The following is a 17,500-nucleotide window of genomic DNA, read 5'->3' on the forward strand; positions in this document are numbered from 1 at the left end:
GAGACAGTCCTGTATATACATATATGGTTACATATATATACATATATGTATATATATATGTATATACACGCACACACACTCGCACACATTCAAACACACACACTCACAAACACACACGCACTCACACACTCACACATTCTCATGCTGACTCACACACACACTCAGACACGCAACACACACACACTCACACTCGCCCACTCTCATTGTTTTGTGTACCTCTATAAATGAACATGAGGGTCTCCCACAGGCACATGCACAGCAGGGGGTCCTTCACCACCAGGCGGGAGAGGCGTCCCGTCGGGTGCCCGTCCGTCCGCGGCGTGTCGTCGACGATGCCCCCGTCCAAGGTGGAGAGCAGCGAGGGGGGGCCGCCGTCACGCTCTCTGCACACACACCGCGACTGGGGGCGCTCCCTGTGGAGCAGAAGTGATGAGCTCAATGATGAGTAATGAGTAGAAATGTAACTCTGTGAATAAAGTGTTCAACGCCCACCGGATAGACACAGGAGTCGTCTATTTAACACTCATAAACACACAGTCACACTTTACGTCTCGAACATTAATTACACCACGGGCCACGGAGTATCTGTCTGAAGCGTTAGTGACATCATCACATCAGTGACATCATCACATCAGTGACATCATCACATTAGTGACATCATCACATTAGTGACATCATCACATCAGTGACATCATCACATCAGTGACATCATCACATCAGTGACATCATCACATCAGTGACATCATCACGTTAGTGACATCATCACATCAGTGACATCATCACGTTAGTGACATCATCACATCAGTGACATCATCACATCAGTGACATCATCACATCAGTGACATCATCACGTTAGTGACATCATCACATCAGTGACATCATCACATCAGTGACATCATCACATTAGTGACATCATCACATCAGTGACATCAGTGACATCATCACATCAGTGACATCATCGCATTAGTGACATCATCACATCAGTGACATCAGTGACATCATCACATCAGTGACATCATCACATCAGTGACATCATCACATTCAAAACACTCGTCACTTTTTGTCTTCTGGGCCGAAATGTTTGTCCCTTAACAGAAACCTCTTTGTGACTGTAGTTCCTGCTCACACACTCACACTCACACACTCACTCACACACACACACACACACACACACACTCACACACACACACACACACACTCACACACACACACTCACACTCACACACTCACACACTCACGCACACACACCCTGATGGTGGAATAACACAGGTGGGTCACAGGTACCAAGGAGGCTCCAGACCGGTGGGACCAGGTGATCCCCCCCCCCCCCCTCACCTGTTCTTGGGCCCCAGGAGCAGCTGCCTGAAGTACGGGCTGACGGCGCACAGCACCGCCGCGTGCGCCCAGCCCAGCTCCTTCCCAGAATCCCCGGCGTAGAACGCCACGTCGGCGAACTGCACGCCGCGCTCCAACAGCCACTGCAGGTCCTGGGAGAAGCTGGACTCCTCCACCCGGATGGGGGGGAGACGTGCTGAGGGAGGGGGGAGGAAGACGGAGAGGATGGGGTCATGTAGCTCATGGGGGGTCGTCCCATTAACCGCCAGGTTGCTAGTTCAATCCCCGATTTTAAATGGCATGTTATGTAATACAATGTCTAATCTAATCTAGTTGCATGTGTAAGTGCCCTTGAGCAAGGCAACCTCGCAGGATGCATTTGTGATGTTACTGGCTGAACACGAGGGTCATCACGTTGCCTAAATACCTCATTGATCTAATGTAAGATCAATTAGTAATCTACAACTCACTGCCCTGCCTTTGAGCAAGGCACCAACAATGAACCGACAGTAGTTTTCCATCCTGCTCTTACCTGGCTGCTCCAGGTAAGGCGGCCGCAGGTCGTTGGCTTGGTTTCCTCTCCTCTTCTCCGGCCTCTCTTTGGCTTTATGCTTCAGACACTGAATCATGAAGTACTCCAGCTGAGCGACAAAAACAACAATAGAGACATGACATCATCAACGACTTCCCGAGAAACGCTACATCATCAACGACTTCCCGAGAAACGCTACATCATCAACGACTTCCCGAGAAACGCTACATCGTCAACGACTTCCCGAGAAACGCTACATCATCAACGACTTCCCGAGAAACGCTACATCATCAACGACTTCCTGACCAACGCTACATCGTCAACGACTTCCTGAGAAACGCTACATCATCAACGACTTCCCGAGAAACGCTACATCATCAACGACTTCCCGAGAAACGCTACATCATCAACGACTTCCTGAGAAACGCTCCATCATCAACGACTTCCCGAGAAACGCTACATCATCAACGACTTCCTGAGAAACGCTCCATCATCAACGACTTCCTGAGAAACGTTACATCATCAACGACTTCCTGAGAAATGTTACATCATCAACGACTTCCTGAGAAACGCTCCATCATCAACGACTTCCTGAGAAACGCTACATCATCAACGACTTCCTGAGAAATGTTACATCAACGACTTCCTGAGAAACGCTACATCATCAACGACTTCCCGAGAAACGCTACATCAACGACTTCCTGAGAAACGTTACATCATCAACGACTTCCTGAGAAACGCTAAATCAACGACTTCCTGAGAAACGCTACATCGTCAACGACTTCCCGAGAAACGCTACATCATCAACGACTTCCTGAGAAACGCTACATCAACGACTTCCTGAGAAACGTTACATCATCAACGACTTCCTGAGAAACGCTACATCATCAACGACTTCCTGAGAAACGTTACATCATTAACGACTTCCTGAGAAACGCTACATCATCAACGACTTCCTGAGAAACGCTACATCAACGACTTCCTGAGAAACGCTACATCATCAACGACTTCCTGAGAAACGTTACATCATCAACGACTTCCTGAGAAACGCTACATCATCAACGACTTCCCGAGAAACCCTACATCATCAACGACTTCCTGAGAAACTCTACATCATCAACGACTTCCCGAGAAACGCTACATCGTCAACGACTTCCTGAGAAACGCTACATCATCAACGACTTCCTGAGAAACGTTACATCATCAACGACTTCCTGAGAAACGCTACATCATCAACGACTTCCCAAGAAACGCTACATCATCAACGACTTCCCGAAAAACGATACATCATCTAATGAGTCTATTGAAGGTGTCGGGGGGTCGTGACCCCGTGACCCCCGTGACCCCGTCGTGAGGACGCCACTCACCACGCTGCCGAAGTAGCGGCCCACGAACACGTGGTTGAGCGAGGGCAGCTCCAGGTAGGTGGCGCCCAGGTCCCGGGACAGCTGCAGGCCCTCGCTGTGCGGCACGCAGCTGCTCCATTCGGACGCGCACAGCGGGCACGTGCACGGAGGGCCTTCGTCTGGAGGAGGAGGAGGAGGAGGAGGAGGAGGGGGGAGTTAAGTCATGTGTAGATACCTGAAGATAATAATGCACATCGATAGTTCTCAATAAATCGGTGCTGCAAAATGTCTAAATTATATCAAAAAAGAGAATATTGAATAAAAATAATTCAGTAAAATACAAAACACGACGTTTAAAACCTGTTTTGTTCAAATGTTTCAGTAAAAAAATAAAATAATAAACTACACCTAAAAGTTTGTTCTACATTTCACAAAATAGAAAAAATAGAAAACATGGAAACCAGACGCCTCACGTGCTTTGCGGTGTGGATATTATAACGTAGAGATAGATGTTACGTGTTTCTGCTCCGTCGGGCGCTGTGATGTCGGGTTTTTTTGTAATGTCCCTGAAGAATTCCACCACGACAGAAAAGATGGATCATCATAAAAGCAGCAAAGCACGTGCACTAGGACCGCCACGCTGGTGTGTGTGTGTGTGTGTGTGTGTGTGTGTGTGTGTGTGCGCAGGGACCAAAACAGACAGAACATGTGGAGGGATTCGCTCGGAGGAGGAAGAGAAAAAAGGAAAAGAGGAGAAAGCCAGAAATGAAAGAGAGAACACATCTCATGACTCTGCATAAATCAGACCTACAGGACTGACATGGAGACAGTGTGTATGTGTGCGTGTGTGTGTGTGTGTGCGTGTGTGTGAGTAGCGGTGACTTGGCATATCAGTGGCGTATATGTGTGTGTCTGCGTTCAGGTTTTAATGTCTTTCTTAATGCTCGTCCAAATCTCGGGCTTCAGGGGGTCGAGAGGAGAGAGAGAGAGAGAGAGATGGAGAGAGAGAGAGAGAGAGATGGAGAGAGGGGGAGAGAGAGAGAGATGGAGAGAGCGGGAGAGAGAGAGAGATGGAGAGAGGGGGAGAGAGAGAGAGAGAGAGAGAGCATGGAAATACACAACAAGTACACAAACAAAGGCTCCGGTTGACATCTCTCTCTCTCTCTCCCCCTCTCTCCATCTCTCTCTCCCTCCCTCTCCTTCTCTCCCACTCTCTCCTACTCTCTCTCTATCTCTCTCCCTCTCTCCCTCTCTCTCCCTCTCTCCATCTCTCTCGCCCTCCCTCTCCTTCTCTCTCCCTCTCTCCTTCTCCTTCTCTCTCCCTGTCTCTCCCTCTCCCTCTCTCCTTCTCCTTCTCTCTCTCCTTCTCCCTCTCTCTCTCTCTCTCTCTTGTGATCATTGTGCAGCTCTCTCAGTGAGTCGTGCAGACGAGCTAAAAATACAACCCGTTGCATTTGATGAGTGTCTTCAACAGAATATGGATCAGTGTGTGTGTGTGTGGTGTAAGTGTGTGTGTACGTGTGTGTGCGTGTGTGTGTACGTGTGCTACACCCAAGTGTCTTATTCCTACTTAAGGGACGGACTACTGGTGTTCTCTTGAGTGTGATATGAATATATATATATATATATATATATATATGTGTGTGTGTGTGTGTGTGTGTGTGTGTGTGTGTGTAAGTGCTGTTCTTGCAAAGCTAATAATGGCCCAAAAATTGCTTCTGGTGTGTGTTTCCACCGGTGAGGTGTGTGTGTGTGCGCTGACCCCCGTGCCGGCGGCCAGGAGGAGATCAGCAGAGGACACGAGGCTCATGGGAAGTGATCTCAGTCCCTATGTGTGTGTGTGTGTGTGTGTGTGTGTGTGTGTGTGTGTGTCGCGTGTCCTCACCGTTGAGTCGCGCTCCGACCGCCACCAGGATGACGGGCACGCCCCAGTGCCTCAGGAGGGGGCGGAGCTTGGGGGCGTAGCCGTTCCGGACCTGCTGGAAGGCCAGCTTGTCCGTGACCGAGTATTTGATGACCAGGATGTCGGCCTGCTCCAGAACCTTCCGCACGCTCGTCCAATCGCTGTCCAGCAAGTCCTGGAGAGGTGGGAGCTACGATTAGGAGGTCAGATGAGATATATAAAAATATTAATTGTTTTCAGATCTATATATATATATATATAATTTTATTTATTAAAAAATATATTTTAAAAATGTATATTAATAAATAAATATATATATATCTATATATCTATATATGTAGATATATATTTACAAATTTTATTTATTAAAAAATATATTTTAAAAATGTATATTAATAAATAAATGTATATCTATACATCTATATATATGTAGATATATATTTACACATTTTATGTATTAAAAAATATATTTTTTAAATGTATATTAATAAATAAATGTATATGTATATATATATATATATATATATATATATATGTAAATGTCTCACTCTCCCCTGAGATAACCTTTCACCTCTGACCCTCCTGAATATAAATACCTCGATGTGGGACTTTACCCCTGAGGACCCGACTGAGGCTCTAGCCGCTCAACGTTGAGCGATTTGAACCCGAGACTCGGACAAAGAGCCGTAGAATCAGCCTGACAGACGTGTGTGTATGTGTGTGTGTGTGTATGTGTGTGTGTGCGTGTGCAGCGCCGCCCTCGACACACAGTGAGGCATCCCATAATATGCTCACATATGCAGCACCCAGTGCTGCTGCAGAACACTTCATGTGCACATGGCATAAAGAACAAAAGTTATTTCAGTATTCTTTTGTGTGTGTGTGCATGTGTGTATGTGTGTGTGTGTGTGTGTGTGGTAAAACAGCACAGAGGCATTTTTAGAAAGCCTGCCATCAGAGTTGGAAGGAAAGTGGCTCTGGAAACGCTGTGCAGCGAGAAAGTAAACACACACACACACACACACACACACATTGTTAAGTGACACACACAGTGTTAAGTGACACACACACACACACACATTGTTAAGTGACACACACACAGTGTTAAGTGACACACACACACATACACACACACATTGTCAAGTGACACACACAGTGCTAAGTGACACACACACACATTGTCAAGTGACACACACACACACACATTATCAAGTGACACACACACATTGTTAAGTGACACACACACACACACACATTATCAAGTGACACACACACATTGTTAAGTGACACACACACACACACATTGTCAAGTGACACACACACAGTGCTAAGTGACACACACACATATACACACACACATTGTCAAGTGACACACACACAGTGCTAAGTGACACACACACACAGACACACACACACACACACACAGTGTTAAGTGACACACACACACAGTGTTAAGTGACACACACACATTGGCATTGCCTGTGAAAATCAAGTTTAAAAATCTCGTTTTTCTCGCATTCTGTGATGCCCCTGAACGCACCGCCGGGCCCTTACCCAGCTGGGGCAGTCGCGCACCACCACCGTCACGTCCCCGAACACACACGACGTGTACTCCATGAAGGCCGGGTTGTGCGTGCTGCTCTCCAGGTCGCAGGGCCTCACCAGGGCCCCCTGGCCCAGGTAGCTCCACAGCAGGCCCCCCTGGAGCTGGCCCTGCCCCATGAGCTCCTCCCCCGACCCGGACCCGGGGCCCCCGGGGCACTCGCTGCCCAGGGCCACGATGTGGATGAACCTGGGGGGGGGCAGACAGAGTAGTGGTTGGAGTGACTTGAGGAGGAGGAGGAGGAGGTGGAGGAGGAGGAAAAGGGGGAGAAGGAGGAAGAGGAGGAAGAGGAGAAGGAGAAGAAGGAGGAAGAGGTGGAAAAGGGGGAGGAGGAGGAGGAGGAAAAGGAGGAAGAGGAGGAGGAGGTGGAGGAGGAGGAAAAGGGGGAGAAGGAGGAAGAGGAGAAGAAGGAGGAGGAAGAGGTGGAAAAGGGGGAAGAGGAGGAGGAAAATGGGGAGGAGGAGGAAGAGGGGGAGGAGGAGGAGAAGGAAGAGGAGGTGGAAAAGGGGGAGGAGGAGGAGGTGGGAAAGGGGGAGAAGGAGGAAGAGGAGGTGGAAAAGGGGGAGGAGGAAGAGGAGGAGGAGGAAAAGGAGGAGGAGGTGGAGGAGAAGGAAAAGGGGGAGAAGGAGGAAGAGGAGAAGAAGGAGGAGGAGGAAGAGGTGGAAAAGGGGGAGAAGGAGGAAGAGGAGGAGGAAAATGGGGAGGAGGAAGAGGAGGAGGTGGAGGAAGAGGAGGAGAAGGAGGAAGAGGAGGTGGAAAAGGGGGAGGATGAGGAGGTGGAAAAGGGGGAGAAGGAGGAAGAGGAGGAGGAGGAGAAGAAGGAGGCGGAAGAGGGGGGAAAGCAGGAGGAGGAGGAGGAGGAGGAGGAGGAGGAAGAGGCACCTCTGGGTGCTCATTAGTCATGTCTATCACGGAGACATGAGCTTCTCCATTAGGACAACAATGGGAATATACATGTTGACACGGTCGGCGACACGCACACACGCACACACACACACACACACACAGAGACACACAGACACACACACACACACACACACACACACACACACACACACACACACACACACACACACACACACACACACACAACCACAACCATAATGACCCGCGCGCGGCCAGAGGAAGCCCCTGGACGGTAACTCACATGGTCTCCGCGGTTCGGTTCTGCTGCTCGACGCCGAGGCGCGCGCGCCGCTCCCGGTGCGGCGGCTCCGCGCCACTCGGCTTTTATCCGCAATGAGCCGCGCGGCTCGCGCTCCGGTTAATCCCTCTCATCGGCGGCGGCCCCCCCTCCCGGGAGCCCGGCTGCTGCTGCTGGGGAGTCCCGCGGTCACTCGCATTTCTCCCCGGGTCTCGTTATTCATTCATAAAAAAATTGAACCCGGTACCCGTCCCGAACCAACCCGCAGAGGCGCACCGGACAGCCGGCGGAGCAGCAGAGAGAGAGAGAGAGAGAGAGCGAGAGAGTGTGTGTGTGTGTGTGTGCAGTCAATGCGCTAACGGACAAACAAGTTGTCATTCGGTAGGAAACACAATTGGAGACGAGGAGACAAGGAGGTGAGAGAGGAGAGGAGGAGAGGAGGAGAGGAGAGAGGAGAGGAGCAGCCTCGCGCCGCGGCGGCCAGACCTCATGAATGACGTCGGCGGATGAAACAAAGTCCCGGTGGCAAAGAAGAGAGAGAGAGAGAGAGAGGGGGGGAGAGAGAGGGAGAGAAAGAGGGAGAGAGAGAGAGGGAGGGGAGAGAGAGAGAGGGAGAGAAAGAGGGAGAGAGAGAGAGAGAGGTCGCGCCTGACTCAACAGCGCGCACGCGGGCAGACGCGTATAAAGCAGCGCGCGCCAACACACACACACACACACATGGTGGCTCGCTAGCCGGAAGTGCCCGTTGTAGTCAGGCTTCAACCTCATTTCACCTTGTGGTCTCTCCAGAGGTGAACGGGTCCACCGGGTCCACCGGGTCCGGGTCCTCCGGGGGACGCGGTCCAGACCACGTGGACCAGCCCGGGTCGTGAGGGCGCAGCGGGGACACGTGGAGATTATTTTGCTAATGTTGCAAAATATATAAATAGAAACTTTAAACTTTGGGGCTGTTTTGTCTTTTTATCTCTCATTTATAATGAAGATAAGATTAAGACATAAAAACATAAACACATAAACACATAAAAACATAAACACATAAAAACATAAACACATACACATAAAAACATAAACACATATAAACACATATAAACACATATAAACACAAACACATAACCACATAAACACATAAACACATAAACACACATAAAAACATAAACACACATAAAAACATAAACACATATAAACACATAAACACATAAACACACATAAACACATAAACACATAAACACATATAAACACAGAAACACATAAACACATCACCCGAGGGGGGCGTCGGTTCCCTCAGCTCGTCCTGCAGCAGACCCCCTGAGGGTCTTCCTCAGCACCAGATGCATGATGGGAATTGCAGCAGACAGGTGCAGCTGGCCAACATCACCTGCAGCTTTATGTCTTATTGTCGTAACTCCAGTGTTGAGCCTGATCCTCACCATCTTACCTCAAACACAACATGAACGTGTCCTTCCATCTTTATATTTCAGGAATGTTCCACTTTTCTTTTCCCTTTAATCTCATGAATAGATTCCCAGTCAGATTGAGACGCAGAGCGGCGCTCGGCTCGAGGACAGAGGAATCAAACCAACGCATGAAATGAGATTTTATCCATTTAATCCAGCAATAAATCACCAATTGTTGTCAACAACGATCCACAAATGAAGCAAATAAAACAATAATAAACCAGTTACTTCTTCTTCTCCTTCTTCTTCTTCTTCTCCTCCTCCGCCGCTGCAGCCTTGGCCCTCTCCTCCTCGCCCTTCTCTCCCTGGTAGAAGTCGGACTCCATCCATCGCGCCTCCTCCGACAGCCTCACGTAGATGTCGCCGCCGGCCGTCTCCGTGACGACGTGGACCCGCTGCTTCACGCCTTTGGAGTACCAGCGGGGGGCGTGGGGGGGGCGGGGCTCCTCCCGGGGGGCGCCGGCCTTGCACAGGCCCTCCCCCCCGACCAGGGAGATCTTGAACTTGTGGTTCGGACAAATGATGCACAGCTTACCGCCGATTTCCTGCAAGTCAAAAGTTTTAGAACGCCTCAAAGTCTCTAAAGGAAAGAGACTTTTAAGGGTTATTATGGTCTGTCTGTTGTTTGCCTTCTTCTTGCCATTATAAGAGTAATATACGACTTCCTGCAGTACAACACTGTCCACATAATGCTTCAGAAGGTGTAGTAACACTGCTTTTATACATTTAAATACACTTAAATACACATCACTCTTCACTTTAAATACACCTGTCACTTTAAACAGACTTAAAAAGTTCTGAAACCTGCCGTCTGTGCACTAAATGTTATATTTTTAATATTCTTAATACTCACAGTGTTGATTGTTGTTCATGTTATTGTCTACTGACACATTATCCTTGTATGTGAAAACATAAATGTCAATAAGAGGTTCTGGTTCTGATAGAATTTCTAAATAATCGACTAAAGTTGAGACACCTGTGGACTTAATTTCACGTCTTCATGAACTTCCAGACCAGCTGCACGTCGTGAACCCTTCACTTGTTCCCTGAAAAAGGCCTTTTTATAGAACTCTGAAATATACATTATTTTTCAGTTTTTAACCTAAACTTTTTAAAGTTTAACCTCTGGCAGTTTGCCGCTGACCTTTGAACCATGTCAGGTTATTCACTTGAACTGGTTTCTTCCCTTTTTCCCCTTTGAAAGGTTTTTTTCTCTTTTTCTGGGGTCAAAGGTCAGGGAAGTCGTACGTGTACAGATTGTAAAACCCTCTGAGGCAAATTTAATTGAACTTGAGCTGCTTACATGTCAATAAAAACTGTAAAAATGTGGAAAGACCGAAGTTCTCTAAGACCTTTGACCTTACAGGTCGGCGTCTCACTGACGCGGTTCCTCTGCCTCGGCAGCAACACCACAGCACAGAGTCTTCAACTCTAACGTCCGTTTCTTTTCTCCGCCCGGAGACTCAATCTCACCTCGATGTCTCCGCTCTGCAGTTCCCCCCCGGTGTCTGAGGAGAGAGGAGACGTACGGCGAGCGTCAGCCAATCGCGGGACAAGCTTGTGGTTGTTGGAGGCCCGCTAACCTTTTGCTGACTGGACTGCTCTGGAAAGAGGTGACGCGGCGGAAACTGTTTGATGGATTAAACTCAACAATGGAGAGCTACCCCCCCCCCCCCCTGATCTCACGGTAGCAGTACGAGTCGATGGCGTAGAAGCCGCCCTGGTGGAAGATGATCAGCACGTCCCGACCCGCCAGCGTTCTGCAGGAGCGCTTCGCTTCCGTCAGTTCGTCCTTCCGACCCACGAAATGAAGCCCTCCGATTGGCTGCTTCTCCTCCGCCATGGCTCGGTGGAAATGCTTCTTAGAAGGCCCAAAAAATAATTATTATAATTCAGTATTTATCAGACAGAAACAAGGTATTTTTCTTTGCCTGAATCTCAATATTCTGTCTGTGCAACTTGAATCTTATCTTCACATGAAACATTAGTTTTTGGGGATTTGTCTTAACACAGTTGTCGTCTGAAATGAGGTCCACGACACCTTCAGCTTGATCATCTCTCCATCAGCTCTACTCCAAACACACCAATCCCTCATACAGGATCCATGCACATGTTGACCAATGGATTCACGACTTTTCCAGGACTTTAAACCAAATTTCCATCACCAAAAAAAAAAATTTAATCGCGGCGCAGACATGAAAAAGTGAGAAAATGTCGTATTTAAACTACCAAAGAGAATTCTAAAGCATACAGTATATAACCTTAAATGAGACAAATGAAAGAGAGAATAGTTAGATTAAAAGAATAAACATTTATATCTTTTCAGTTAGGGTGCGAGTATGAAAGAACGTATGTCGGTTTATATTGTGAGCGTCTTTCTTTAAAAAGCATATTAATTATTTAAAACTCAGCGTAAAATGCAACATTTGAGAATAAAAAATGTCCAGGATTTTTCCGAAACTTTTCCATGACTTTTTTTCAGGCCTGGAAGTAACCATATTTAAAAATTCCAGGACTTTTCCAGGTTTTCCATAACCGTACGAACCCTGGTAATATCTGTCTCACCAGCACCCGTTTCACCATCAAGTGAACGGATGAAGTGTAAGGAACAAAGAGGAGCCTGATCCTTTAGCAGTGTGTGTGTGTGTGTGTGTGTGTGTGTGTGTGTGACCTACATGAATGTAATTAGTGTACAGCAGCGTTGGTCATCTGGAGCCCAGAGTCAGGAGACATAGAACATAATAAATGGCTGCAGGGGATCCTGAACCCTCGTGTGACTCCTGTATCGTGGAGTGGAATAATGCACCTTGGAGTGATGGAGTGATGAGTGATGGAGGCAGAGAAAGTCACATGACCCGAGGCGTCTGGCTAAACCTCGGCTACGTGCTAAGAACGAAGAAGAACAACGAAAAACAAACATTTCTTTAAGCGAGTGACTCTGGGATGCATTAATCATCCTTTTAAACTTTCATTATCTTTACACATCCCATCTGTCTGTCTTTCATCAGATTATTTGATGCATTAAAATAACAAAACACGTATTTCGGGTGAGTTTCTTTACCTCGAGACGCTTCCTCCGTCGTGTTGAGCTGAATGCCGACAGTCCGGCCTGTGTGCTGATGTCCAGGGCCCCTCTCTGTTATCTTCTGACACAAGCTGTCTCCACTTGGTTTTATATCTATATCTATATATCTATACTGCGTGGGTGCTTTTCTTATCTGTCTCCCACAGGCACACAGCTATTCATTCATAAAACTAATATAAAATGTAACTCTATCATACAAAGAAAAGTATAAAAATGTTGCTTTTTACCTTCAAAAAGTAAAATTGATATATTAAATAATACATAGTTATCGAACAGTATATCATGTTTTTACAATTATGACAATAAGTGAGGAATATTGAACAAAATGACCACCTAGAATACATTTTAGTATTATATATTAACAATATATATATATATCAATAGTGTAAGAATGTAATATATCTTAATAATGAGTACTTTTATTTGTACTTGAAGTATTTGTAATACCTCTTTTTAGAAAAGTGCTGTCAAAGCGGAACCTTTGTGTGCGCGTCATCAAATAGGACCCGGACACATTTCTCAGAGCACCGGCAGAGATCTCACGGCGGCGGCGACCAAACAGACTGCTCACCTGCTCACCTGCTGGTCGAAGTGAAGTAAGTAACTCCTCGTCTGTGACCGCGACAGGTAGAAGCGTTGAGGTGGAGAAGAGCACGAGGGAATAGCTCGCGCTCATGTTTGACTTCCGGTGTGCGCGAGCGAGCTAACGAGACGGAAACGCGCACCGGATTCTTCGCCCAGGTAAAAGGTCCTCTAGCTAACGGCTAATGCGCAGCAGAGGAAGAGTCTTCTTCTTAGTGATGGTGAGATGAAGCCTCACGAGGCATCGAACCACTTCAGCCGATTGGGTCGAGAAAGGGTTCATTTCTCGAAGCTTCATGTGCTCACGACACCCCCTAGTGGCCAAGTGTATAATCACAGGCAGCTGTATCTGAACCACATCATGTGATGCATTGAATGTGTGTGTGTCTGTTATGGCTGTTGGGAATGACTGAATTACAAAAATGTATGACCAAATCATTTCTGTACATAAATTATCACATATGTGCATAATAAAATATTTTTAAAATGTATTCTGTGTGTGTAAATGTTCCCAAAATGGGAGTATCATATGATACGGCAGGTTGTGTAATAGTGTTATTATGTCACTTTAGGAAAATGGCATGGGCTTAAGCAGGCAGAGGACAGTGAACGTGTGTGTGTGTAACTAGGAAGAGGGGACTGAATATGCGTGTGTAACTTGGACTGTGATGTACAGGACAGGGGACTTTTTATTCAGAAATAACAGTTTCTCAACAGTTCCATCTTATCACCTCTCCTTCTCTCCTCTCTCTCTAAACTCTCCAAACTCTCAACCAACAACCCACATGTTGAATGGAGCCTGAGGGGTTTATATTGCTGTCAAACCTCCCGGCAAAATCTGAACCGCTTCCCGAAGCAGTCACGTGGTACAGCCGGGCAGCGAGGCTTCGGACGTCATCATCTTTGGCTCCTCCCCTAAATGAAGCGAGCCTCCATACGCGCTTCGAGGACACGCCCCCTCCATGAATCGACACGCGCTTCGAAGCGTCGGCACATCTCGTAACAACACTAATGAATACTAATTAATGATAAATAAAGACGTATATTTAATATTAATAATAATACAGGCTCTAAAACAACACTGCTGAACTTTTGCCTTTTATTACTTATTTATAATACTTGTTTATTTTGTACTAACCATGTCACTTGTATGCAAATATGTAGCTATAGCTAACCTAACAGTCAACGCCAATTTTATCTTAAATTATCCTTAAATATGACCGTCATGTCTGTTATTCGACACGCCTGACTGAACATGTGTATTTGTTGCTGCCAGCTGCATGTCACCTGTGTCCCACCTGTCATCGCTGTTTATACTTTAGAATGAGTTAGGAACAAGTGATTTTCACGATGCATTACTTAGATAGATAGATAGATAGATATGTACTTTATTAATCCCCAAGGGGAAATTTGTCGTAACAGTAGCAGCACCAATAAACTAAACACACAAGAATAAAAAATAATAAAATATAAAAAACAGAGATGAAAGATAAAGATGTATACAAAGTAAAATATAAAATAAAATATATATGTATATATACAACATATATGCATACACAATACAATACAAATGACAAATTAAATTAAATATAAAAATATTAAATATAGACTGTATGTGTGTGTGTAGTGTAAATAAATTACTTGCATCGTCCTGTAATATTCCCACTCAAAAGACTCCCATGAGGAGTGGTGGTTGTTCATGTCTTTGTTCAGACTTGACCTTGGCTCTCATTGGCTGACCTGCACACACACACCTGCACACACATCTGCACCCACCTCTCACACACACACACACAGGATGCTAACATTGTTTTTGCGTGTGTTTGTTTGGGAGATGGCGGCGCGTGCTTGTGGCTTCATCGTGTTTCGGCGTTGCGCCCCACCCCCAGACGCCATCGAGTACCTCCTCTTGCAGACCTCTTACGGGGAGCACCACTGGACCCCACCCAAAGGTGTGTACAGGTTTTTTTTAAAGTACAATAACAACTTAATTTCCCTCACGTAGCTTTAAATGTTCTTTGTGCCAGTTATGTCTCAACCTGTTCCCCATCAGGTCACGTGGACCCAGGTGAGGATGACCTCACCACAGCTCTGAGAGAAACCAAGGAGGAGGCGGGGCTGGGGGCGGAGCAATTGCAGGTGGTCGACGGCTTTGAGCGGGAGCTGCGCTACGAGGTGCGAGGCAAAACCAAAGAGGTTCTGTACTGGCTGGCCGAGCTGAGGGACCCGGGCGCGGCGGTGACGCTGTCCCACGAGCACCAGGACCACCGCTGGGCCCGGCTGGAGGAGGCCTGCAGCCTGGCCCGGCACCAAGACATGCAGGACACGCTGAGAGCCGCACACGCACACCTGGAGGTCCGCCAGGACACGGACCGGTGAACCAGGAGGAGAGAGAAGCGGTAGAGATGGACGCTCACTCCGTGGAGCGGCCTAAACCTGAAGAGAATCTTTCCATGCAGGTCTTAATCCATCTGTAGTAGAATTATATTCATTGAAAATAAATACTTTTTTTGTTGGTGAACTTGGATATTGTCTTAAACCTTGATTTATAATGTGAGCACAACATACAAGAAGAGCTCAAAACGACACAAAAAGGACTGGATCCAAAAGTGCAGTACAAAAAAAAAACCTTGAACTGCAGGCACGGGGTTCTGCCACCAGGGGGCGACACAACCGAGAAACCTCATTCGGACTTCAAAGCTGTAAAAATACCAAAGAGCTCAATAAAAGACTTTTCTCATCACAATGCTCACCATCCATCCAAGAAACACGAGATGCACATATTACCACTAACGGATCATTGTTTTATGTTATAAACAACATTTAAGAGTATTATTATGCAATGATTCTGGGTGAATCTACACGTTTTTTGCAGGGATGATGTCTAAACTATATATTATATAGCATTAGTATACTAATGAAACGGAGCAGGCAGAATTACGGCATCGTGAACTCGGTTGTGGACGCTCGAGACATAAATAACCAGGTCTTGTTTATTCTTTGTGGCTTCAAGGAGTTGAGTTATAAAAAATAAAAGGATTTAAGACAATGTCATTGAAACAATTCTCCATCGGCAGCTAGTCCTCATTTAGAGATGATACTTAAGCAGTGGTTTTATGCCTAATGAAGTGTGTTTTTGTCTTAAATCAACTCATCATACTTCAACAGTCAAGCCGTGTTAAACGACATTGCACTTGATGCATGTTGCATGAACTTGAAGGGCAGTAACTAGCACACTCATTTCATCCAGAGTGCTTCTTCTGTCACCAGCAAATGGTGAAATTCAAGTGGGACTTGAACCCTCAGCGGACGTCGTATCGCTGCAGGCGAGCCGGCCTCTTCTGAAGGGCCGACAAACGAGTAAATCAGAGGGCCCGTTGTGTGACGCTCACTTCAAGGAGCTGCCATAGTCTTCTGGGTAATTTTAAGGACAAAAGAAACGGCAGTGAGAGGAACCCTCGGCTCTGTGCACTGTGCAGTAACACAGAGTAGAGGACCCCTTCACTCTGCAGTAACACTGGGCGTTGAGCCATCAGCTCCATTCAACCAGTCATTAATTTCATGCCTGTGGAGCAGAAAAGTGATGAAAGACAGCTAATTGTTCTCATTTTAAATAAGTTATCGTAATTAAACATTTCCCCCGGCAACATGGTAGATTAAATACCCTATAATAATAATCATGGAATCTTCAAGAGACACTTTAATATAATACATTCACACCAGTTATAGTTGTCAAAATAGCAAAATAAGGTGAAAACCTTTCAATGATGTACGGTTTTTATTTTTGAATGATTTCCCAACTTTAAACCACAATAACTGTATTTCTCCATTTTGCATATCAATCCTATTTCTAACTCACCGTGGGCTTAAATATCAAAGCTACACCGCAAACAAACCCAACTATATATATACATACATAGATATATGTACATATATGTATTTATAAATGTGTGTATAAATATATATAAATTTGTATATATATATACACATGTATATATACACATTTATATATATATATATAGACACACATATATTTTTACACATATATATATATATACACACATATAAACATATGTGTATATATATACACATACATATACACATTTATATATATACACATATATATGTATATATATATCTTTACAATAGAAACTTTATGAGTGACATTCTGCATCCTCACAAACACAAAATGAGGAATAAAATCAAAAGAAAAAGAAAGGAGGAGCGTTGACATCTTTTCGTGTCTTTAAGGTCCACACTTAAAAAAAATAAAAAAAACACACTTGCTCACACGCCAGATTCAACTAAATGATGTCATTGATGTAAATGTGTGAATGCCGTCGCCTCAGACTGCAGTTCTTAGGTTGGGATTTGGGGAATTAAGGTCATCCATCAGGGTCAATGTGTGTCGTCTCTTCCCTCAAAAGGCCTCCAAATAAAAACAAGGCAAACATTAACGGTCAAAAAAATACGGAGTTTAAAGTTTGAAGATCCCTCAACTTCTTAATAACAATTC

General features: G+C 45.8%; 3 protein-coding genes across 14 annotated transcripts in view; 1 reads left to right on the forward strand and 2 right to left on the reverse strand.

Moving 5' to 3' along the window:
• rhobtb3 (Rho related BTB domain containing 3) overlaps positions 1-8,326 on the reverse strand; it is a 16,406-nt gene extending 8,080 nt beyond the window's left edge. For both annotated transcript variants that reach the window (XM_056438445.1, XM_056438444.1), the window contains exons 1-7: positions 7,867-8,326; positions 6,671-6,908; positions 5,099-5,291; positions 3,235-3,392; positions 1,868-1,976; positions 1,336-1,531; positions 217-413 (exon numbers count right to left, since the gene is read on the reverse strand). In XM_056438445.1, the coding sequence (XP_056294420.1) occupies positions 217-413; positions 1,336-1,531; positions 1,868-1,976; positions 3,235-3,392; positions 5,099-5,291; positions 6,671-6,908; positions 7,867-7,868 (1,093 nt within the window). In that variant the 5' untranslated portion in view covers positions 7,869-8,326. The remainder of the gene's footprint in view (positions 1-216; positions 414-1,335; positions 1,532-1,867; positions 1,977-3,234; positions 3,393-5,098; positions 5,292-6,670; positions 6,909-7,866) is intronic.
• A 1,125-nt stretch (positions 8,327-9,451) lies between these two features.
• rfesd (Rieske (Fe-S) domain containing) lies at positions 9,452-12,536 on the reverse strand. Of its 7 annotated transcripts, none has more exons than XM_056438034.1 (5): positions 12,379-12,536; positions 12,124-12,203; positions 11,004-11,178; positions 10,791-10,825; positions 9,452-9,862 (listed from the first exon to the last, which is right to left on the reverse strand). In XM_056438034.1, exons 3-5 carry the CDS (start codon positions 11,158-11,160, stop codon positions 9,542-9,544), a joined length of 513 nt encoding a protein of 170 aa, XP_056294009.1. In that variant the 5' UTR covers positions 11,161-11,178; positions 12,124-12,203; positions 12,379-12,536; the 3' UTR covers positions 9,452-9,541. The 7 variants fall into 7 exon arrangements, with proteins under 7 accessions (XP_056294009.1, XP_056294007.1, XP_056294005.1 ...); XM_056438032.1 differs by lacking the exon at positions 12,379-12,536 and adding an exon at positions 11,993-12,026 and having other exon boundaries at positions 11,004-11,175; positions 12,124-12,370; XM_056438030.1 differs by lacking the exon at positions 12,379-12,536 and adding an exon at positions 11,993-12,026 and having other exon boundaries at positions 12,124-12,370.
• Positions 12,537-12,891: 355 nt separating this feature from the next.
• Positions 12,892-15,511, forward strand: nudt2 (nudix (nucleoside diphosphate linked moiety X)-type motif 2). Of its 5 annotated transcripts, none has more exons than XM_056438037.1 (3): positions 12,892-12,998; positions 14,819-14,936; positions 15,038-15,511. In XM_056438037.1, exons 2-3 carry the CDS (start codon positions 14,819-14,821, stop codon positions 15,361-15,363), a joined length of 444 nt encoding a protein of 147 aa, XP_056294012.1. In that variant the 5' UTR covers positions 12,892-12,998; the 3' UTR covers positions 15,364-15,511. The 5 variants fall into 5 exon arrangements, with proteins under 5 accessions (XP_056294012.1, XP_056294011.1, XP_056294014.1 ...); XM_056438036.1 differs by having other exon boundaries at positions 12,905-12,998; positions 13,783-14,936; XM_056438039.1 differs by having other exon boundaries at positions 12,916-12,998; positions 14,816-14,936.
• The last annotated feature ends 1,989 nt before the right edge of the window (positions 15,512-17,500 follow it).

This window comes from Pseudoliparis swirei, chromosome 18, assembly GCF_029220125.1.
Source record: "Pseudoliparis swirei isolate HS2019 ecotype Mariana Trench chromosome 18, NWPU_hadal_v1, whole genome shotgun sequence".
NCBI classification, from domain to species: Eukaryota; Metazoa; Chordata; class Actinopteri; order Perciformes; family Liparidae; genus Pseudoliparis; species Pseudoliparis swirei.

Bases quoted from the DNA above. Each gene is read 5' to 3' on its own strand.
- rfesd (XM_056438027.1), bottom strand. From the start codon at position 12,273: ATGATTAATGCATCCCAGAGTCACTCGCTTAAAGAAATGTTTGTTTTT. The intron at 10,826-11,003 runs GTGAGATCAGGG...CTCTCTCCTCAG, and splicing joins CATCGACTCGTACTGCTACC to ACACCGGGGGGGAACTGCAG. The intron at 9,863-10,790 runs GTGAGATTGAGT...TTTGACTTGCAG, and splicing joins TGCAGAGCGGAGACATCGAG to GAAATCGGCGGTAAGCTGTG.
- nudt2 (XM_056438036.1), top strand. From the start codon at position 14,684: ATGTCTTTGTTCAGACTTGACCTTGGCTCTCATTGGCTGACCTGCACA. The intron at 14,937-15,037 runs GTGTGTACAGGT...GTTCCCCATCAG, and splicing joins CCACTGGACCCCACCCAAAG to GTCACGTGGACCCAGGTGAG.